Source organism: Neomonachus schauinslandi, chromosome 8, assembly GCF_002201575.2.
Source record: "Neomonachus schauinslandi chromosome 8, ASM220157v2, whole genome shotgun sequence".
NCBI classification, from domain to species: domain Eukaryota; kingdom Metazoa; phylum Chordata; class Mammalia; order Carnivora; family Phocidae; genus Neomonachus; species Neomonachus schauinslandi.
In genome coordinates, this window is record NC_058410.1 from 44,407,506 (window position 1) to 44,431,191 (window position 23,686).

A 23,686-nucleotide genomic window follows, 5' to 3' on the forward strand; every position below is an offset into this window, starting at 1 on the left:
ATCTTGCTGTGCTCAAATTCACTGTTTATACTGCAGGCAGCCAGAGCTTATGAAAATGTGAATTGGTGATGTCATTCTTCTGCTTAGAGCCTCAACACTGCTCAGTGCTCTTAAGATAAAGCACAGCCAACTGAACAAACTTCCAAAGCCCTCCATGATCTGACCCCTACCTACTCTGGCGGCCTCTACCATCGCTCTCCCTCACACGTGGATCCACAGCCATCTGAACTGCTTCCATCCCCCAGAATGCACCACGCTTTCACCCTCACAGTCTTCTGAGGTGATGTTTCCTCTGTCTAAAACACCATTCCCTCTAAACCCCTGCCACACACATGCACACACACACACACTCCTCTCTTTATTCTGGCGGAGTCTGGTGGAGTCCTCCTCATCCTCCAGCTGCCAGTTTAGCTGTCACGTGCTCAGATGCCTTCCCCAGTCCCGCATTTCAGGCATCCCATGCTTCTCCACTGTACCTCTATGAGATCTTTCCTACACGTGGTGCCTCGCACCAGCCTGGCACAAAGCAGGCTCAAAATAAATGCTTATCGAACAAATGAATAAATGGCTGATGTGATGGGGGAGTCTAACATCCAACACTCCAATCTCCTCAACGTATTTGTCTAATCCAGAGCACCTAGGGATTACCAAAGGTGCCACAGACTGGTGTGGCTGTCCGTGACCTCTACCAGTCACAGGAGCCCATTCCTTCTACTCTCTGTGCAATCGCATCCTGGAAAATTAACTCTCCACACCACACACTCGAGCAAACTGCCTCTGCTCTTCCTTGTGTCCATACTGAAAGAGATGAAAAGGTCCTGGCGGGTATTCATAGAAAGTTGTCGGTTTTAGGGCAAAGTTAGAGAAATGTGTATCAGTTACGGAAGCTCTCAACTGCAAGTAAAACAAATCTCGACTGAACCTGGCCTAAACGGTTAGGATAGATATGATGCCATATCATGGAAGTCTGGCGACAGAGCAATCTCTAAGCAGGTGGCTTTATATCGATACTATCTTCAAGGATGCAGACACTTTCCCGGTCTCCACTCTGCTGTCCTCAGCATCACTGACATCCGAAGGCTGGTTTCCTTCAGGGTCATAAGGTGGCTGACAGTAACAGCCATAGCAAGATGGTTTCTCCTTGATCGAATCCAACAGAGAAAAAGAAATCTCTTCCCCCCGCCATCAAACCTCAGTGCTTCCCTTCAATCTGATTGGACCAACCTGGGACCTGTGCTTGCCCCAAGACTGACAACAATCCGCCAGCTCCAGAATCCAGACGAATGCCAAGAACTAATTGGCTTATAAGAACCATCTGGGGCAAAATGGATGCACTACTGATGGAACCAACAGGAGACTCTGAAGGACAAAAAACTCTCCAATGCCAAGGACAGAAGCAAAAGAGTACACTTATTTCCACCTAACACTACTATATTTTTCTCTATTTGCAATAGCTCCTAAAGATGTCACATGTAAATACTCCATGTCCCTTTTGAATGTGTGGTTGTATTTCTTCCTGCTGACGCTAGCTTCCCTTCAAGTTAATCATCTTCTTCTGCAGACATGCTTATGTTGAGTCAGCATTTAACATCTCGAGGCTTATTGCTTACAGCAGCGACAGAAACTGCTTCACTCAACCCTGCGCAGAGGCAATACAAATGATAGCAAGAATGTAAGCCAAATGGCTTCATTACTCTTTTTTATGTACGCAGATCTTTGATAATGTCATAAAGCAGAAGTCTCGTCACTGCACAGCGGATAAAACGTCCGGTCTCAGTGATGCAACAACGGCCGGAGAGAGGGGGGAAAGGCTGTTACAGTGAGTAACCCGCTGGCACTATCCTGCTCCTCCGTGGGTCACATCTGTGTGTTCTGGAGCAGAGATTTAAAAGCCAACTAAGCTATAGGTTTTTCATAGATGGCTTTTATGATATTGAGGTATGTACCCTCTATGCCTATTGAATCTCAGATCTGTACCTCTGAAACAAATAATGCAATATATGTTAAGGAAAAAAAAAAAGAAGAAGGTAGCAGGAGGGGAAGAATGAAGGGGGGGAAATCGGAGGGGTAGACGAACCATGAGAGAGGATGGACTCTGAAAAACAAACAGGGTTCTAGAGGGGAGGGGGTGGGAGGATGGGTTAGCCTGGCGATGGGTATTGAGGAGGGCACATTCTGCATGGAGCACTGGGTGTTATGCACAAACAATGAATCATGGAACACTACATCTAAAACTAATGATGTAATGTATGGGGATTAACATAAGAATAAAAAAATTAAATAAATAAATTAATTTTTTAAAAAAAGCCAACTAAGCTAATTGAGAAAACATTACGCTAATTTCCATTCTATTCCAGTGCAGATAACTTGTCAAGTTATCCTGAGTCCGCCTTCGTAGCGTTTATCTAAACACACTGAGGTAACAAATAATTCTCGGGTTGGAACTTCAGTTAAACTGTCGGCATGGGTTCTTTGCCCCCAGGACACAAGCACATATGAACCACTCCTGAAATGGCTGGGCTGTCATTTTATTCGGAGGTACCAGCACCCGAAGAAGAAAGGCTACATATATGCTTTAAAAATAAACTTCATTTGACTTGTCAGAGGGTCTTTGGGCTTTATTGTCATGTATAATCATACACCGTAAGAGCCGTACAGGGATTTAGTGACCACCTATTTCAAATGACATGTCAAAATTCTCATCGTTGTTGCATCGACACATTATTGACCAGTATGCCTCTGAAAATCTTCTGGGAGGTGATGATTGACCGCACCGGTGGAGAGCCCTGGCCATACTCCAAAGCCAGCAAAGTTGATCTGTGGTGCTCTCCCATGCTTGTGGGTTCTTCTCCTCCAACCAAAAATGCTTATAGCTCTCTAGTGGTACAAACGACCACACTATAAAAATCCAACCAGACCTTTTCTCATGCCCAGTGTCCCATGTTCCAAAGACACCTTCTAGTAATGTTCCTAACTTTCCTTGTGACAAATTTCAGTTCTTAAGAGGAAAGCAGTTTAACTGATTGGCTGAAACAATAACCGATTAACTAGATTAAAATATACTTGAGAGTAGAGACCTAACCTTATATGTTTGCATCTCCTAACTATGCTTTCACTGCAGCACACATGCAAAGGATATAAATCTAATCTTGTTTAATTTTCCCAGGGTGATGTATTTGAAGAAGAAATTTATCTCAAATTAATTTCTGACTGATAGAAATTATTTAGGGAAATATTTGGGAACAGGAATAAAAAACGTTGTCCTCCTTTCTCCTTGCTTACTTTGAGCTAGGACTTCTAAGTACCATATATCGCTCTTACTGTTCCTTCCCCAGATCACTGTAAGTATACCATTAATTCATCAAACTGGTATTACCAGCATCCATTATGTTCAAGGGCTATACAGAGCACTGGGCAGAAAGCACTAAGCCAGCCAAGCACGGGCTCTCCTCTCATGCAGTTTTCTTGGCAATCGGTTTCATTCTTCTCTATTTTTTCCCAGGCTTTATATCTGCCAGCGATGATAATAATAAATGATAATAATAATAAGTTTGAGTAGGACTCTGTATATGTCAGATACTGTTCTTTTTTTTTTTTTTAAGATTTTATTTATTTATTTAAGAGACAGAGAATGAGAGAGAGAGAGCACACGAGAGGGAGGAGGGTCAAAGGGCGAAGCAGACTCCCCGCCAAGCAGGGAGCCCAATGCGGGACTTGATCCAGGGACTCCAGGATCATGACCTGAGCCAAAGGCAGTCGCCCAACCAACTGAGCCACCCAGGCGCCCTGTCAGATGCTGTTCTAAGTGCTTCATATTCTTTTAGTTCTCAACACAACCTGTTAGCAGATAAGAAACTGAGGTCCCCGAGATCAGAGCCCTAAGATGCTCAAGTAAGCAGGCTAGCCCTCTTCTTAACCTCTGCTGCCTATAACAACCTTTAAGTGACTTCTGTTTTCATTTCTACAACTGATTATCACACGGAAAATTTCACGGCAGGAAAGAGTTGAAAATTTTAGGAGAAAAGCATTGGTAGACATGTGTTGAGTTTTAAAGTATGAGTAGGACTTAGGTAGCACATCTTGGTATTTTCCTAACTCTCGCACCATTCAAATTATCTTTCTATTCTTTTCTATATCCCCCACCTTTCCATAGATCAATTTTTTTAAAAGCTAAAACTAAAATTCATTGAGAGTACCTACTCTGGGCCAGGCACTATCACGCATTGCTCTACTTTATTCATTCCCTAAGATCAAAACAGTTCCACAGAGAAAGTTAGTAAGTCACCAAAATGGGGAATGTGACATGGAATGAGGGTGTCTTTGATTCATTAATATGTCACATGTCTTTTGTGCCTTTTTTTTTCTTTGTTCACTTGCTAGCATTTCCTTAAGAGGGACCAGAATCAACATTCTATGCCTCATGAAGCCAATTACTTTAATGGTTAAAACAGCAGAGCAGTAATATAAATGCAAAGCTAATTCCCTGCAAGGCTTCCCTCCACCCTTCATCCCACCACCAGCATTCCATCTCCTTGTGTATTCCACTGTAAAAATCTTTTGTTCCCCGTATATGTCTTATCTTCCCCAACCACCATTTGGAAGAGTTTGTGGTAGAGCACATCAGCCCAAGGAAATTCCTTTTTTAGAAAGAGTGCACTGTAGATTCTGGCCCTTTACCTGCTTCTCCAGTTGCAGCCAAAAAGGAAGAGAATCCTAAGGTTCCTAAATCCAATGAACTGCTTTCTAGTTGTGACAACGGGAAACAGGAGATGATAATCTGATAAAAAAAGTTTTTTGTTGTATCTCAATTCACCAATCCATAGCCCAGCAAACCACAGTCCTGACACACCAGCCCATGCTTGCATACATTCCCTTTTGCATACTTTACATAATCACCATTTTTGGACAAATTGACATCCAAAATGAGTGATCAGATACCCACTGCTGTAAATGCTTTAAATGGTGCTTTTCTTCTGTCACAGTCAAAGGCATACTCTCAGGTTGCAATTAACTTTGGGGCTAGGGAGGTAATAATTATGGTCTCTTTGCATTGGACACAAATGAGTCCATTTATCAGCATTAGAGTTGCAAATGATCCATCTTCTAAAAGCAGCGCAAGCAAGCACTTCATTGCCTATACTTCTTTAGATCAAGAGCACCCAGCTTTCACTAGAGAAGGTCAATCTAAAATGCAGCTATCCCATAAGGCACAGGAAATAAATGGGAAACATCAAGGAAAGAAGGAATTTTTTTTAAAAGGAAGGACAAGGAGGAGGAGGAGAAGAATTTTGCCTGAAAAACACAAATCACACAAAGTGCTAGAATCAAAGTAGGGGAAAAAAGGAAAATTTTTAAAGTCAAGTCACCAGACTCATTATCACCTGGAGCCTGGAGTGTTGTAATAAAACCATCTATGGCTCAGGGAAATGCGGGGTGGGTGGGGAAGAACCCTTATGGGGTGGCTATTCCATAGGGACGGTCACACTTTCAGGTATAGCTAGCGCATAGGTAATTCCACACTGAATATTTTTATTTTCTTAGATGATACCAATTCAGTGTAGTTCCAAAATATAAATAAAATGTGTTAAAAATTAAAGAATTCTTCTTGAACCAACTTTGAGCCACCCCCCCCCAAAAAAAAAAACCATGGTAAGGAAATGTGAGGGCTGTTTTCAAATAAGAAAGACAAACTATTCCAATGGAAAATTATCATCTACCAATGTATGTGTGTGTGTGTGTGTGTGTGTGTGTCAGAAAAAAACGGAGCAAGACAGAAAGAGACAGTCAGATAGACAAAGACTGATTACGAATAATATCTAGTATATATTATTTGGGAAATAATATACATAGTATATCATATTAAATATTTATATACCCCAGAAAGCTTCAGAAAGGAAAAATAAGAGACAAAGATAGGGTCAGGATACCGTGGATTGATCATCTTCATTTCATTTGTCTGTCTTATCTGGGAACTCATATTTTCAGAGACATTAATGACCCTAGACATTATGATGAAATCTAGAAACAGCCTTAAGGGATGACTGGGGGAGCTTTAGTTACCCAATCCCTCCATCAGTAGATGGGGTCAGTACAAGTAAACACACTATCTGTATAAATACTGTGTTCTTGCTATGCAAAGTCAGCTCCAAGACCCTGCTTCCAACCCCTCCCTAGAGCAACTCTGGAGCAATCACTAAATGAAGTAACCAGACCATGAATTTCATTCCAGCACTCACTGGGAGATGGTGGTGGGTTTCTGTTTGGTTGGCTTCTGTGATGTTTCAGACTCACTCCATACCTAGCTAAAAACTGCCTTGCGCCATTTTCAAAGACCGACCACCTCCTATTGGACTGGCTTGGATGCCACTCTCCACGCTTGGCAGTACAGGGAGGAATGACTGCTAATTTTGTGAAGCTGCAAATATCCTTGCTAGTCTCTCTGTGACTACACACACCGCCCAGAACACGTCTCCCCCCACCCTTCCTCTTTCCTCCCACACACACCCCCCCCCACCTCACAGCCTCCCTGTTTCAAGCAGTCACCGGACCCTGGGATTTTCCGAAGCCCCTCACCACCCACCAGCGTTCAGAGCGGTCTGTAAGGCTATCTGTTGAGCAAAGGGCCCTCTCTGAGAGCACAGTGTTTCTTCTGCCTACAGCAGGATACAGATAGGGACAGAGACTCCAGCCATCCCCGGGAACCCAGTGTCACAAAGAGCTCCTCTGATCCTGCTGGCATCTGGGCTTCCCCTCATTAGCACATTAAAGCTGCTCTGTCCCTTCCCTCTGAGCCGCTCTGTCTGTCCCACTGCCGGCCTCTATGGAGCCTTTTAGGCCCACGCTCATTTTGAAACCTCCCCGGTTCAAGAGGCACTAACCCCTTCGCGAAGCCTGTCAAACTCCTCTACACACCACAGGCACCTTGGAAGCACCATCACCCGGACAGGCGCACCCAGAGAGCAGGACAGACAGCTTCTGCCAAATTAGCCTTCCCAAGAAGAGGCTTTCTTAAAACAAAACCAAAAAAAAAAAAAATTAATTAATTACATCTAGCTTTCAACAAATGGAATACACTGAAGTAAAGACGTGTGCTTTGTTCACAGATGGGTGGCTTCCCCTTCAGATTCTGACTGACAAGGCTCAGCAGGAAAACCAGCTGGCCAGCGCTCTGGCTGTGCCCAAGTCCTCCGCACGCTGAGGGCACCAGTCAGCATCTATCACGGGCCTGAAGACCCTGCTCTCCTTTGAGGTTTGTGACGAGGATAACATCTGCATGGTACTTGGCGGCTTTCCACACCCGCACCCAGACGTTATTTCATTCAAAAATCCCCAAAACGCAATGGGAAATGAAAGGCTAGGATTATTTTAATTAGTTTACAAATGAGAAAAATGAGGCCCCAAACTTAAGTCAGTTGCCTGAGACAGAACATATCAATCACATTCTGAAGGGGACACCATCATGCCAACGGCGCAGACACAAAATTTCTGAGTGCCTTTTAATTCTCTCTTCTGTCTCTCACACCCTATTTCCAAATGGAATCAGGACCCAAATCCTACGGAGCTCCCCCAAATATGCCCCGTACTAATATCCTGACTTCTTCATAGCTGAATTCACAGATGGTTCTCGCTTGCCATGTCACTTGGGCCCAGATCTGTTTCCGAGTTAACCTTATCCAGGGCAGACTTCTTTCTGCCCATTACACCCCCCACCTCATCCCCACCACAAATGTCAAATAAACACACAGCACTGTCCCTCAATCCTACCATACTTCTTTTGTATATTTCCTTTCTGACTCTCCAAAATGACTGTTACCCACTTCCCTCTGCACTAAAGTCCTACACCCCTCCCCAGCATCTAGCTCCTTCATTCTCATTGATATCCTTGCCTCAGAGCTCTCAGAGAAAGAGAAGCCGCCAGCCAGGAATGGACCTTTATTCCCATCACCATATCTACCAAATCACCTTCATTTATGCCCACAGGCTGTGGCTCCCCTCTAGGATCATGGAGAGTGTCCTGACCCCTCTCCAAGGCCAACTCTTCCCCCCTCCTCTGGATCCCACCATCTAGCCTTCTCAAGGCTTTCCCCCCTTCCGTTATCCCATTTCCTTCCCACGTATGCAATTTCCCCCTTAAAGCTCTATCATCCCGTCAGCACACAGACTTTTGTTATCTCCTCTATTAAGAGGCTCTCCCTTTGCCCCTCATTAGGGCAAAACTTCTCAAAAGTTATGTTTTGAAGTCCCCCCTTACTTTCCCTCCCCAGTCATTCCATCCAGGCTTCCATGCACCACCACTCTGAACCTGTGCCTTTCATGGCCCCCAAGGTTCCCACATTGCTGAGCCACTGCCCATTTTTCTGTCCTTCCCTTGATGACTTCAGCACAGTGCACCACTTGTTTCCTCCCTCCTTCCTTCCCCTAGGCTTCTGAACACCGCACTCTCCTGTTTTCTCTCCTACTTCAGACCCCTCCTTCTCCAGTTCCTTAGCTGGGTCCTCCTCCTCTGATTCACAGGTGGATGCGCTGCCCAGGTTGACCATGGGAACCCTCTTGTCCTCTATCTACACTTTGTCTCTCCAGATGATCTCATCCAGGACCCCCCCCCCCCCGTGACTCCCAAATGCAAATCCCCAGCCCCTGAGTTCTCCCCAGAATCCTAGACTCCAGCTGTCCCGGGATATCTCCACTAGACATTTCTAACTGAACGTACCAGAAGTAAATTCCTGACTTTCTCCCCACAAATATGTTACTCTCCCTGTCTTTCCCATCTTAGACAATGGCACCTTCACTCGCCCGATTTCTCAAGTCCCCCAAACTGGAATTTGCTATATTCTTTGCCCTCAGTGGCCTCATCAAATCACTCACCTAGTCCCATGGACTCCATCTCTAAATACAGATCACTCCAAAACATGATTGTTCCTCTCTACCACCACTGGGACCCTCCGGTCCAAGCCTCCAACATCTCTTTCCTCCAGTAACCACTTACCTCTCCTGCAATCCATTCTCCAAAAGCAGCTAGAATGGTCTTTTCAAAACATTAACCAGATTATTCCTTTGCTGAATACCTTCCAGTTCCTCCCCATCCCACTAAGAATAAAACCCAAGCTCATCTCCTGGCCTCTGAGACCCTAAGAGATCGTACGCCTCCATCCCCCATGAGCTCTTCCCCTCCTCTGCTCACTTTCATCTTGCACTGCAGTCTCCCACTCTTTAAGTACATTATGCCTGCTTGTCTCATCTTAGCATCTCTGCCTGGAGTGACCTTCAAGTAGCTAGTTCCTTCTGGCCATTCCAATCTTAGCTTCAATGTCACCAGAGAGAGAGAGGTCTCTTTTGACCCCTCAAGTTAAAGCACCACCTATTGCCTCTCTGTCGCCTCACCCCACTTTCTCTGGGTAGTATATAGCACAAATGGATAGCTTTCTTAGTATTTGTTCATTGCCTGCCCCAACTCCAATGCCGTCACCATGACAGTGAATGGTGTCACCATTCATGGGTGTCACCCAAGATCCAGATGCAGCCTCTTACCTGGCACAGTAATTATCTGTTGAACGGCTGAACAGCTCCTAGTCTGTGCTGCTCAGAGCTTGAAGTGAAGCCATACCAGTGGCCCTGCCACTCATGTCAGCTGCCATGTAATCTTGACCCTCCTTTCTCTCACGCAGACCTAGAATGTGTTCTCTTTCACTTCGTGATCCCCTGAAAGGTAGCATCTCCACCTATAACCCATTCCACAGAACTGGGATGCTGTGCGGTACCACTTCTCACTTCTAAAATTTACCTTGCCTAGTGTTTAAGGTGAGAGTCTCAACCCAGGCTGTTGGGTTGAGTCCTTGATATTACTGTAGCTATCATCAGACCTAACCTACTGCCCACACAGCACCAGCTGGGATATTTTCAAGGCCATGACTAGCACCAGCCTAATGCTACTACTATGAGGAACCCCTACTCTGTGATTAGATGCACTTCCAGGCTCACTGTTGAATCCAGACTCGCTGTTGCTCCCTCTTGGATATTGGGCTGGGACCAGTGCATGCCTCTCGAACTATCTACTGTAAGCTATCAGCTGTTTCTTTCAATTCATTGCAGGCAATACTTTTGTGAAATACAATTTTAAAAACCAGCTACTAGAAAAATGAAATGGCAAAAACCAAAAACTTACCAAAATACATGACCCCACTTTTAATATTAGAAGGAAAGACATAAAAGTTCTGCCAGATATCTGTAGATATTTCTAAATGCTTATTCTCGATTTCTGTTCATGTCACATTCTGGTTGCACAGTTTCCGAATCAGCACAGGTCCTGGCACCACACTCGGATTGGCTAGCTGCTGTCCTCCCAGCTATCTGTCTGGATTCTGTCCAAATCACAGCACTTCCCTCTCCCTGCCCCCATCCCATTTAGACTCCTTTCTCCACTCCCCTAAATGGATATGGTAGTCCCTAACTTGTCCCCCATACCCCGGTCCCTCTCCTCTCCTTCTGTCCTAAAGACTGTGTTCAGAATATCATGTATAGGCACATCTCTGATCATGTCCTTTCTCTACTCAATAACCTGCAATAGTAATAACCCACAGAGTGAAGTCTAACTCCTTATCGGAGCACCTAAGGGTGCCCATTGTCTGACTCCATCCTACAATTCTAATCTTACTCCACTCTACTGCCTTTTTTACCTCCACATAATATTGTCAAACCGGACACTTCCTCCTCTTACTTACTACCTCTTACCCCATATTTGGCTTCATCCTTTCTACTACCCCCCTCTTCTTACACATGTTCCTTCCCTACCCCAATCCATCTGCCATGGATTGAAAACTTCTGTTCCCAAAAGTTCATGAGTTGAAGCCCAAATTCCCAATGTGACGGTATTTGGAGGTGGGACCTTCAGAAGATAGTTAGATTTTGATGAGTTCACAAGGAGGGAGTCCCCATGACGGAATTAGTACCCTTGTAAGAAGACACAGGAGAGAGATCGCTCTCTTGCTCTATAAATTGAAGATATGAGAAGATGGCTGACTGCAAGTCAAGAAGGCCCCCACCAGACACTCACTCTGAGGGCACTCTGATCTCAGACTTCCCAGTCTCCAGAACTGTGAGAAATAAATGTCTGTTGTTTAAACCACCTAGTCTATGGTATCTTGTTACAGCAGTCCTCGCTAAGATATTATCTCTCAATGTCAAGGGCAAATGCCATCCCTGAACCTTCCTGCCCTGTCTCCCATCTAGTGTGGGCTCTCCATCCTCTGTAGTCTCATAAAAGCACTAAGCTGTATGATCACAAATATTAGTTTCTCTATCCATAAAAGGATGATAATATTATCATTTTTGTTATTATAAGAATAACACGTGATATAAATTTTATAATATAAAATGTATACTTTATAATGTAAAATTTAAGAAGTTGATCCACTGTCTAAATGCTAATTTTAATTCAAACACTCTCATTAGGTTGTATCAAATTATATAATAAAGCATGCAGTCCTTCCACCAACTCATCCTCATGCTATTGTCCTATTTTAAATCTTTCTTACCTGCAACACATGACCATGTGTTCAAGGTCCCTTGAAGCTGTATATGCACTTGTCAGAATGTTCATATTGTCAGGAAACTCTATTTTCTTTTTCTGTTTGTTTGCTTGTTTTTAGGAAACTCTATTTTCTTGATTTACATGGCATTGACCTTTGATAGGCTCACCCGGCAATGGCAGGATGGGATTCAAATCTATTCTCCTTTTTCTCCTAACATTCTGAAGGTAGATGAACATTAATGGCTGGTCCTCCTTTTTTTTTTTTTTTTTAAGTCCTAGGTGAAACAAATTGTATTGTATTCATCAAGAAAGATCTACCTCTGGACTCTGTGTACACTTCAAGTAATTTTATTATGGGTTCAGTCTTCCTTTTGAATAGTTTGCCTACAGGTGAAACAGCTAAATTATGGGGCTTTTTGTATACCTCTGTTAGATCAACTTGAAAATCTAATCATTTTTGAGAGGTGATGTATGTTACCATTATTTCTACTTTACTTAAATTGTCCCCTTGATAAATTATATTGAAAGAGTAATAACAGTTAGAAACTCTACCAATGGCACCCAAGAGTCCTCTTCAGCCCACACCTGTCTGGTTCACTACTATGATCCTGCAGTGCCCAACATATAAGGAAGAACTAAATAAATATTCAATGAATGAATGAATGAATGAATGAATGAGAAACCAGTAAAGTATTTGTCTTGTACAATGGATCAGTACTTTTGCTATCTCAAAGTCAGGAATGATTAGGAATTACAGCCCTGTAACTCTAAATCTGGACATAATTAGATTGATTTGGTTTTTAAAATCCTTTAAGTGTTTATTCAGTTGTAGTAGATTTCCCCAATTAATTTTTAAAATGGCAAGAATTGGTGGTACATAATATCAGAACTTGCAAAATGGTATTTAAGGTATTTTTTTAACCATCACAGAGTCACATACATAAATTTTCTTCAGACAGGGGCACTTCAGTGGCTCAGCCAGTTAAGCAGTTAAGCATCTACCTCCAGCTCAGGTCATGATCCCAGGGCCCTGGAATGGAGCCCTGGGATGGGCCCTGGGGGGAGCCTCTCCCCCTCTTTTTTTACACCCTTTACTGCTGCCCCTTCATGTCTCTGGGGAACCCCAAGGTGATGATCCCCCCCAGCCAGGCTTGGCCCCACAGGGCTGGTCCTGAATGGGGGGCTGAGAAACAGCCTTTCCCCCAGAGCCTGCTCTGACGTGGGCCTACAGGGTCAGGGTTTTCTGCCTGGCTGGGCTGTAGTTGCTCCCCCAGGTGGGGGCTCAGTCAGCTAGGTCCCTACACACCTCACCCCAGCCGTCCCCAGGGACTAAGGACTGCTCAGGGACAACCAGAGGTCAAGAAGTCCAGCTCCAACTCCTTCATTCTTCTCCCCGGCCCCTCTCCCTCTGCTCCTCCCCCTGACTCGTGTGCACATGCTCACTCCCTCTCTCTCTCTGTGCTCTCTCTCTCAAATAAATAAATAAATAATAAAATCTTTAAAAAATTTTTCTTCGAAGTTTGGAATTTAAGTCCAATGGAAAATATTGAAAAATTTTTAATAACAGTATTCTTAAACAAATTACATTCATTGCCACTGACTGAGGCATGACATTTTTCTAAGAAAACACTTTCTAAGACATATTTATTTTTACTGTTTTCTTTGGCATTTCTTATGAAATATCTTCTTGACTACTGTGAATTCAAATAGTCCCTATATAAGGTCAAAATGATAGAATGAGAAGTTTAATATGGATTGCATACTGAACACCTCATTTATATGACTCTAGTATCTAGACATTGGGAGGCATACAATTAGACATTATTCATAAAAATTAAGGTTACAGATTATAATGATTCACTCTCAGTAGCAGAACATGTGCTAACATGTTACCCAGTTAGATTTTGAGGTCCTTCAGGCCAAGAATAATGTTTTGTCATGTGAGGGCTCAGCACGCAGTAAGTGATTAAGAACAAATAAATGTAGGGCGCCTGGGTGGCTCAGTCGGTTAAGCGACTGCCTTCGGCTCAGGTCATGATCCTGGAGTCCCGGGATCGAGTCCCGCATCGGGCTCCCAGCTCGGCAGGGAGTCTGCTTCTCCCTCTGACCCTCCTCCCTCTCATGTTCTCTGTCTCTCATTCTCTCTCTCTCAAATAAATAAATAAAATCTTCAAAAAAAAATTAAAAAAAAAAAAAACAAATAAATGTAGAAACCATCAACTGGGTATAAAAGCAACCGATGGAATGGAAGAAAATATTTGTAAACCATATATCTAATAAGGGGTTAATATCCAGAGTATATAAAGAACTCCTACAACTCAACAACTAAAAAACCCCAAACAATCCAATTTAAAAATGAGCAAAGGTCTTAAATAGACATTTCTCCAAAGACATACGAATGGCCAAAAAGCTTATGAAAAGCTGCTCAATATCACTAATCATTAGGGAAACGCAAATCAAAACCACAATGAGATGTCACTTCACACCCCTTAGGATGGCCGCTATAAACACACACACACACACACACAAAGTAACAAGTGCTGGCAAGGATGTGGAGAAACTGGAACTCTTATACGCTGTGAGTGAGAATGTAAAACGCTGCCACTGCTATGAAAAACTCCAAAAAAATAAAAGTAGAATCACCATATGATCCAGCAATCCCACTTCTAGGTACATATCCCAAAAAATTGAAAATAGGATCTTGAAGACGTATTTTCACATTCATGTTCATTACAGCTTTATTCACAATTGTCAAGGGATGGAAGCAAGCTAAATGTCCATCAACAGATAAATGGATAAAGAAAATGTGGTATATACATACGGTGGAATATTATTCAGCCTTAAAAAGTTGGGAAATCCTCTCAGATGGTACAACGTGGATGAGCCTTGAGAACATTATGCTAAGTGAATTAATCCAGTCATAAAATGACAAATACTACATGATTCCATTCATATGAGGTACCCAGAAGAGTCAAACTCTTAGAAACAAAAAGCAGAATGGTGGTTGCCAGGGTCAGTGCGGAAGGGAAAAAGGGGAGTTATTTAATGGATTCAGTTTCAGTTTTGCAAGATGATAAAATTCTAGACATCTGTTGCATGACAGTGTGCATACAAATAACACTACTGTACTATATGCTTAAGATGGTAAATTTTATGTCATGTGGTTTGGTCATTAAAAACAAGAGTAAATGTGGGGCGCCTGGGTGACTCAGTCATTAAATGTCTGCCTTCAGCTCGGGTCATGATCCCAGAGTCCTGGGATCGAGCCCCGCATCGGGCTCTCTGCTCAGCGGGGAGCCTGCTTCTCCCTCTCCCCCTCCCCCTGCTTGTGTTCCCTCTCTCACTGGCTCTCACTCTCTGTCAAAAAATAAATAAAATCTTAAAAAAAAAAAAACAATAAATGAATGTATACTTGTATATGATCATGCCACAGTCAAGAAATACACCAAATATTTGTGAGGTATTTTTCCATGTGGCTATTGGAGTTTAACTTCCTAAGCATACTCTTTTTAGAAACATAATCAAGAATTAATGTGTTTGAAAAATGTACAGTGAATGCTCATTGGCCTGAACTCAAATGAATGAGAAAGCTAAACTAAAACCTGGTGGTGGTATTTTCACATTCTGCATTCTACTTTTATGAGGTATGGCAATTAAATAATAAATCAGCTCTTGCATTAGGTAACTTTAGAACTATATGGGCAGCCAACTCAATTTCCTATATCATCTACATCTACAGCAGTGTACAGTAAAAATAGACTTCTATTATGATGGCCCTGGACTCTGAAGGATCTTGAGATGGTGAAAGCTCAAAGGAAAATTACACAAAGATGCATCCATTTTCTTACACATTAACTACTTGGAAATATATTATCTCTATCCCAAGTAAACCAAATATCCCTTTAATATAAATGTTCATTTCTCCAAGCCCTCTGTATAAAAAATAAGTATACAGGATGATCTTTTATTTTCGTAATTTTGTCCTTCAGTTAAAAATAAATGCATCCTTCAACATCCTTTGTTTACTACTGATCTTAGAAATGTCTGTTTTTAATCACACCACCCTGTTCAATTTGGAAAACTGTGTATCATCAGTTATCCCCATTACTAGTTGGTCTTCCCTTTCATTTTGACATCTGTTAGAAGAAGCAGCCTGAGGAAGAGTTTCATTATCAATTTTTCAAAAGAGCCTTCTGACTTGATAAAAAAGGATCATCTAAATTATGTCTTCATCAACTGTACCTAATACTTAGTTCAAGCATAATCCTCTTCCTTGGCAGCCATTCTGTTAGTTCACCATGTTCAGTCCACTTTATTTAATGACTCATAAATGCTATATACACATATCGTCTTATCTTATACAGTAACTTCCCACGTGGACGTTGATTTATTTAGGCTTGCTACCAATGCTCTTATGTATCCTCCTTAATGTTTCTTGGTTTTCAACTCAAAAACTTTTCAGAAATTTTAAAATTAATAAAATGAATCAAAATGTAAGTTGGAAATCAGTTCCAAATCAAATGAATGGATGACCCAGCGTCACACTAGTGGATCCTTTCTAACGATTAAATATCCCCACTATAAGCCTCAAAAAGGCAGAAACCCCTTTATAACTTGAGGCAACCCAATGAATCTCTTGTTGGGAAGAAAAATGGGTCAAAACTAGAAATTCACAGTTATTTTTGTTAAGATCTGAAAATAATATTCAACTCGGAAAAGATAAATAAAACCGCAAAACACAAAACGAGCTATTACTCGTTTTTCACAAACATTTCATTAAGTAATCATTTTAGAGGAGCAAATCTTCGGATACTATACAGACCAGTATCTACTCCTCTATCTTTCTAAGAAATCTACCAGTATTCAGCAGTTTTTGTGAAAGGGTCATCAACCATTGCCCTTGAAGTGTTTTCTTTTTTTGTCATATCCTGCTTGCCTGTGACAAGGTGATAAATACTACTCCACGCTAAGAAATAAATGAGGAAGAGTTTGCTATATTTTTTTCCATGCTTGACCCAATACATTATTCTATATCTTTGGGAATTAAAGAAGTAATTATCTCAGCATTAGAATCATCTTGGATTTCTTGCATCCCACTGCCAAAACAAATTTGAATGCCACAGGGAGAAGAATGTGACACATCCCCTTAACTGGTTTCAAAAATTACCTAGCACCTCCTCTTTCACCAAAATCTTGAATACCATTAGATTCTAATCTCACTACTTTACAGAAAGTGAGTAATCAGTGAGATACCCCAACTGTCCTGTACAAAATGCAGCACTCCAACTCTACAAGCCTATAAAGAAAGGGGAAAGGATGAGGAGTTATACTGAGGAAAGTAAAATGAGGCAGGATAATGTCAGGCAGATTTCATTAAGGTAACACTACATTTTCATTCTACGCTTCTTGAGAGCAAGTAACTTTAATTAATTATTAATCAGTACTTTTCTTTTTACCTATCCCTGGGTAGATATACATAGCATATGTGTTTGCATTTCTTCCTCTGGGTTGGCAGGTAGCTATTGTTATAGACTTTCACCAGTGGCAGGCAAATCACGGGCCTCACATGGCTCACAGTCTACACTCCCCATCTCACTGCACCATCCTCAGTCTGTCAGCACTGCCCCTTTGGCCCAATGGATGCTAAGAGCTAACTAACAGTGGTGCAATGTCCCATTCTGTCACTGAAGAGACTACTGGCCAGCTCACAGCAATAGAATGCTGCCAACCATAAATCTGCATGCCAAAAATTGGATGGATATTTTTTTATATTGGCTCTAAACTTCCAGATTTGCAACCTCACTTTCTGCTAACAACTAAGTTGCTGCATGCCAGAAGCAGATGAAAAAAAAGCAATTGAAACTCAGAGGATAGTAAGTTGATAGAGGAATGCAGGTGAAGGATACAGAAGTATTAAGGAAAAAGAAAGAGTAAAGAAGAAGAAAAAGAAGGGGGAAAATGATTTTAAGCTTTGAGAAAATAAGCAAAGATGCTTCTGATTTGGCCCCAGTGGGCCAGCCTGATAGCCATTACTGACTGATCTGCCTACTTGGAGGATTCAAATTAGAGGGGAGCCACACCTAAGTGCTGACACAAGATCTCTCAAATTCCACTTTCCTCCCGCATTGTTGCTGTAGAGTCCAGCCACTCAACAGCCGCTACCAATGCCCTCCTGTTGACATAATCACGGTGCAGAAGCCAAGCTCATCAACATGCTAATGCAATTATTCCATCCAGATTTTTATATTTAATCTGATTTTTTTAAGTCTCCATACCAAAGATGCTCCTTCTCAAAAGAAATATTTTCTTCTTGTCCCTTTAAGAATAAGGAAAGACCATTAACTCAATACAAAATATTATATTGGAAATTCTGAAGAATTTTGAAAGACAATTAAATGTTTTAGTTGAAGTGGAAAGGCTATAACCCTAGGTAGGTTCCCATTCACAGATGGGCCTGAGATGACATGTCATTGACCCAATCTTCAGTCTAAGTTCTTCCTCTATAAATTAGGAATAGTACAACTCAGGTCACACAGATCATTGAAGGCTTAGTAAAACACAAAGTTCTACTCATGATGTACTACAACTTCATTTGCTTATGATGCTTCCACAGACCCACCTCAGACAACAAAAATCCGCTGAAGAAATGAGTTCATGTAGAACTTTATATTCGCCCAAGTGTTTTCTTTAGTATTATCTCATGACAAGAGCGGTAAGGCAAGTATTATAAGACACATTTTACAAATGCACAAACCGAGTCCCAGGGAGATGTGCAGATCTGCCCCAAGCCATGTGGCTAGTTACTGGCGGAGAAATGATAACAACCAAGTCTCCTCAGTGATCTTTTTATTCCAAACTCTAAGATTCATTAAGTATCAAGAAATAACCTGCACAGAATCAATAATAACTTGTAATCAAGCAAAGATAAATGAACGATTGCACCAGGCTTTTTTCCAGTTTGATGAGGGATATTAATATTTAACATACTCTGCTTAAAAATTTAAACATCCAATGCCAAGATATTTACAATTCAAAAACCCACAGGTGTTCATGAACAATAGGAAACCTCTATAATATGTATTAAGCCAACATCTTCTTGATTCATTCTGGTCACTGTCTTTTATATGTAATCTTTTGGAAGGTGTTGTCCTAAGCTACAACTTGAAGGAAAGCAGAGGCTTGACTTTCTATTACCAACTCATGTCTCACTCAGCGTGAATTTCTTCTTGTTTGCTAATAAACAGAAACATACTGAAGTACCCACAAGTAAGCTAATAAACACGTTAAGTCTTCGCAAGGGACTCGAATGGTTTGGGATTTGTTATACCTGAATTAAACCATACTCCATCTTCCAAGCTATTTCTGTACATATTTTGTGCTCCCACTACAGCTTTAAGCCCCATAGAGTTCTGTTTGAATTCCCCATAGCTCTATGCGGAGTCTCGGCCACCCAAAACAGTGCCACACAGAAACCTGTATGAACAGAGCCACCTTAAGAGTTACCCACACAGATGCATCAAAAAAGCACACACGCACTCAAATAAAAACACACAAAACCAATTCTCTGATTTTTGTAAGTGTCAGCTCTTCAACCATTTCAAGTTACTTAAGTAGAAAAAGTCCCTTTCACAAAACAGTTGAGTCAGGGGCACCAGGGGACCCATCTTCACATCAACACGGGTTCTCAACCTAAAACGCCTCGTCCTCGATCCATTCACTGCGCAGATTCCAGCACTGGAGGCGCCGCCGATCTGCGCTCTGCGCTCGCCTCCTCTGGCTTTAGCCCGCTTTGGAATAACCGGGCCGCTCCTGCTCACACCCTTCTCACAACATTTTTGCACTTCGCGTGGGTCTGATCCAGGCCTCCAGCCTCCCGTTCCCTGGTCCCAGCTTGGAGGAGTCTGAGCGGCAACTGGGGCGTCAGACAGAAGTGGGTCCCCCGCCTGCCCGCTCGGGCTGTCGCCACGACTCCATCCCCTGGCGTGGAGGTTGGAGACAGCGGGCCGGGGCAGGCGACAGTGCGAGGCCGCCGACTTCCTCGCCATCCCCGCAGCTCCGCGTCTTCCCGCCTCCGCCCGGGCCACCTTCGGGTCCCCCCTGTCCCCGGGGCGCAAAGCTGGGGTCCGAGTGGGTAAGGGGAGTGAGGCAACACGCGTGTGCGAGGGTGTGAGTGCCGACACACAACAGCCGGGCAGCAAACCCCGCCTCTCCCCGAACTCCCGCCTCGGACCAGCCAGCAGCCCGGGCGCCCCAGGGCTCCCCGCTCTGGGACAAAGCTGCCACGGCCTCCCCGCAGGCGCGGGGCGCGTCGTCGCCGGGTGTCCTCAGTCTCCCTCAGCCGCGACTCCGTCCCAAGGGGCCTCCGGGCCGCCGGGGGTCCGGGAAAGACCCGGGGCCCGGCTCCCGCAGCCCTCGCCCCGCGCCCCCGCCGCCGCTCACCTGTTCAGCACTTTGCGGATCCTCTGGCGTACGCCAGCCCGGGAGGACGCGGACAGGCTGCCGCCGCCACCGCTGCCCTCGGCCGGCAGGTTCTCGATGGTGGTCACCACATGGTTCGGCGGGGCCGGCGGTGGTGGCTGCAGCTGCTGCTGCGGCGGCTCAGGGGGGATCATAGCGGCGGAGGCGGCGGCGCGGCGGCGATCAGAACGCAGCCGGGCGCATCGTGCGCCGGCTCGGGGCCCGGGAACGCGCAGAGGACCCGGCCGGGCGGCCGCGGCCGGGGGAGGCGGTGCTGCCTGCGAAGCGGCGAGGCGGGGAGGTACCCGCGGCTACGGCCGCCGCCGCCGCCCAGCCCGGCACTCACTCCTCTGCCGTCCCGGTGCGCGCCCCCTCTCTCCGCCGCCGCCGTCTCCCGCCCCGGCTCTTCCTGAGCCGCGTCCCCAAGTCCTGGCACACCCCGCGAAGTGGCCGGGAAGGGGGTCGCGCACGGCCGCCGAGCTGCCCGTCGGCTCAGTAGACCCCCACGGAGAGAGGGGATGGGGCTCCGGGCTTTGCCTTCTCTCCCGGCGCCCAGGTCTTCTCCGGGCGAGCGGCGCAGTTGTGCTGGCGCCGCCTCAGCCTGTCCCCCGCTCGCTGAGAAAGCTGCCGTCTGTGTCTCACGGAGTGAGAGACCGAGAGTGAACCCGGAGAGCCGGGCGGGGGCGCCGCGGCGGCGGCGGCGAAGGGGGGCCAGGGCGGGGACACGCGCGCTCCGTGTTCACCAGAGGGCGCTCCCGAGGCGCCTCGTTGCCCCGACCCTCTCTCCCGGTCCACCGGAGGCCCTACCTAGCTCGGGGTTGCGATGATTGTTTTGTTTTGTTTTGTTTATTGTTTTCGTGAGGCTGGGGGTAGACCGTTCCTCTTTAGTTGGAGGGGACTCCCCGCTCCTGCCGCGACACCGCGGAACCTTAGCACCTCCTTCCCGGGACAGCGCCAGGACACGAAGACAAGGCTCTGGCCCCAAATTAAAAACCCAAACTCCAGTATCCTATTACCCCAACACTCACCATAATGGGCCTGGAGGAAATTGGAGGAGAAACAACTTCGCACAAAGAATTCATTCTGGAAACTGGAAAAAGCCATGTCAGACCAACTCAACGTCTCCGTTTTGTAGCGCTGTGAAGGGAACGTAGGCAGATTCGACTTCCAATTGTGCCTCTAAAACTTATGAGCAGAGATTCCCTAAGCAATTTATGTACCTACATTCTGAGACACATTCTCCTTTGTGCAACGGAGGCTACGCGTGTCTCCCTGTGGTGGTGTAAGAGTTAAATGAGGCAAACCACCCAGCAGGGGGCCCTGACGGCTTCTTCACTGGGGCTCTGACCAGAAGATCTCCGCTCCCAAAAGGGAAAGCCCCTGAGAATCTGGCACAGAAACCTTAGACCTAAACGAGACCGTATTTCTCCCAAAGGAAGACTGATTTCCTGTCCCAGGCATCTCTTACACCGATTGCTCCAGATTCCAGTTAATAACTGACTCTTAAGAGAGTTATATTTTTCACATTTTCCTTTATCTAGATTGCCTGGATAGGGATCCTATTATGAAAAATGACAGGCATTTGGAAAATTTTTCCATTTTAGTGCAGCGTGTGGAATTATTTGCCCTGAATATGGTTAAAAGGTAAGTATGGTTACAGAAAGGCATGCTAATACCACCCCTGAATCCAAATGCACAAATAAAAAATACTGCTGATTTGCCAAGGAGAATGGGGTTGGGGGAAAAAATAACATTCGAGGAAGGAATGGACTAACCAAAGGGAGAGGGGAGGACGAAAAGATGAGATTCATTGTTTGGTTAAGAAGTGGCCATCCCTTTAACAATATTGGGAGCCCCTTTTTTTTAATTATCAAACATTTGAGGAAACAGCTGTCCAAAAAAACTCTCCAATCTATATTTCAATTTATGTAAAACCCGGTTACTACCTGAAATATCCCTGAGGTCTTTTTTCTACAAAACTTAACCCAAATCAGAGCATTTTCCCTTTTATAATTAACATGCTGCCCTGTTCTTTCTCAAGAACCCTTCACTCTCAGATTTTTCCACCTCGGTTTTGTACCAGACACTCTGAAGAATTGTTGCAAACGGGATTGAAGCTTGTAACTTCGTGGGCAGTAAGAATCTAATAGTTCACAATGAGTTTGCCCTTGGGGGACCCACCAAATGTAGGAGATATTAATAAAATGCACTTCATCTCAACCTGGCAGCAAATCATGGTAGGAATCTCTCTATTAAAACAACGTTTGTGGTCATTTCGCGTGTCTGCCTTGAATGACTGACTGGTTGCTTCAGTGCCCTCTTCCTTCACATTTGGCTTGCTTCCTTTTGAAAGTTTCTGGCACATCACTGCTCAGTGCTGTGTCTGCACTTCCGTGTCTGCTCATTTATCCGGATGGACTGTTGAACCCAAATTATCTAACTCTCCACTCGGTCAGGAAGGAAGAAAGCCAGGATGGGAGAGGAACAAGATGAGAGATGTAAAATTTCAATCCTGCTGTTAAGAAAATACCTAATGCGGTTGCAAGCCTTACGTTTTCATTCTTCTTTCTTGTAAAGGGATTACAGCCTCAGGTCTGTTCTTACTCTCCAATTTTGTGCTTCATGCTCGTCTCCTAAAAAGTAGCGAAATAGCATTTGAGAGGTAAGGAAACACGTGTTAAAATTATACGTGTCAGAGTGGTGGTCTGACATGGAATTAAACAAGAGATATGGGGAAGGCCTATTTCCCTTTTCCCTGCTGCCTCCTTGGCCTCGAAACCCATCTTCCATGAGCTCAGAACAAAAGGTAAGGGGATGAAGACAATAGGCTGTGGATCTGTACATAGTTTTTGAGCTGAGGTATGTGGATTCCAGGATCACACTCACTGTTCAGTTCACCCCTCTTTGACCAGGTGTGCTTATTGCAAAATTTCCATTCCACTCTTACTATTACATCATCTGATTTTCCCTTAACCCAGTGCTAGCTCTGTTGGATTCCTTTAGGAAGCAGAAGTTGACTATCAGCTATAACCTCTTTAATGGTGCTCATTTTGAAGACAGTTCCACTCAGGGAAGAGTAGGGTTTGGCCTGTGTTTCAGTCCTCAGAGTCACCAGGCATTTTAACTCATCTGTTTTGCATAGACTACACCTACATGTTGTGTTGGATAAAAGCTTCACAGTCATGCTCCAGAAGTGACTGATGATTCTCTCCAAATTGCTGAGCAGTCGCCCGGAATTGCTTGTGTTACTCCAAATGCCCAGTGGCCCATCTGCTCTCCCCATGCCATTCTCTTACTCTTTTTCTTTCTCTCCTAAGTCTTGTTGAGTCTACTCAAAACACACTACCAAACACATGGCATCTAGAATGATAGAGCATCTGAGTTTTGATTCACATGATTGAATTCACACAGGAGAGAAGAAAAGCAAACCTGGTGGGAAACTTATGGAGACAGGAAAGGAGCGGAATGGGTAGGTCTTTACATTTGTATCCAAGCAATGGATAAAATAATTAGGAAGTCAAATTGGCAGAACCTCATCAATAAAGACAGTCTGTAGTTGGTATTGGTGGATATGAAAAATACACACAGAGCAAGGAAACAGACAGTAGGCAACAGGTTTCGAAGATTGTTCACACATTTTACACCCTTCTTCTGTTTATGTAATTTTTTTTTCTTTTGTGTTTTGGAAACATTATTTCTTTG

General features: G+C 44.1%; 1 protein-coding gene across 1 annotated transcript in view; it reads right to left on the reverse strand.

Annotated features, from left to right (window-relative positions):
* Window positions 1–20,139, reverse strand: part of SLC35F1 (solute carrier family 35 member F1) — a 385,119-nt gene extending 364,980 nt beyond the window's left edge. The window contains exon 1 of the mRNA XM_021693480.1: window positions 19,967–20,139. Within this exon, the coding sequence (XP_021549155.1) occupies window positions 19,967–20,139 (173 nt within the window). The remainder of the gene's footprint in view (window positions 1–19,966) is intronic.
* Window positions 20,140–23,686: the final 3,547 nt, after the last annotated feature.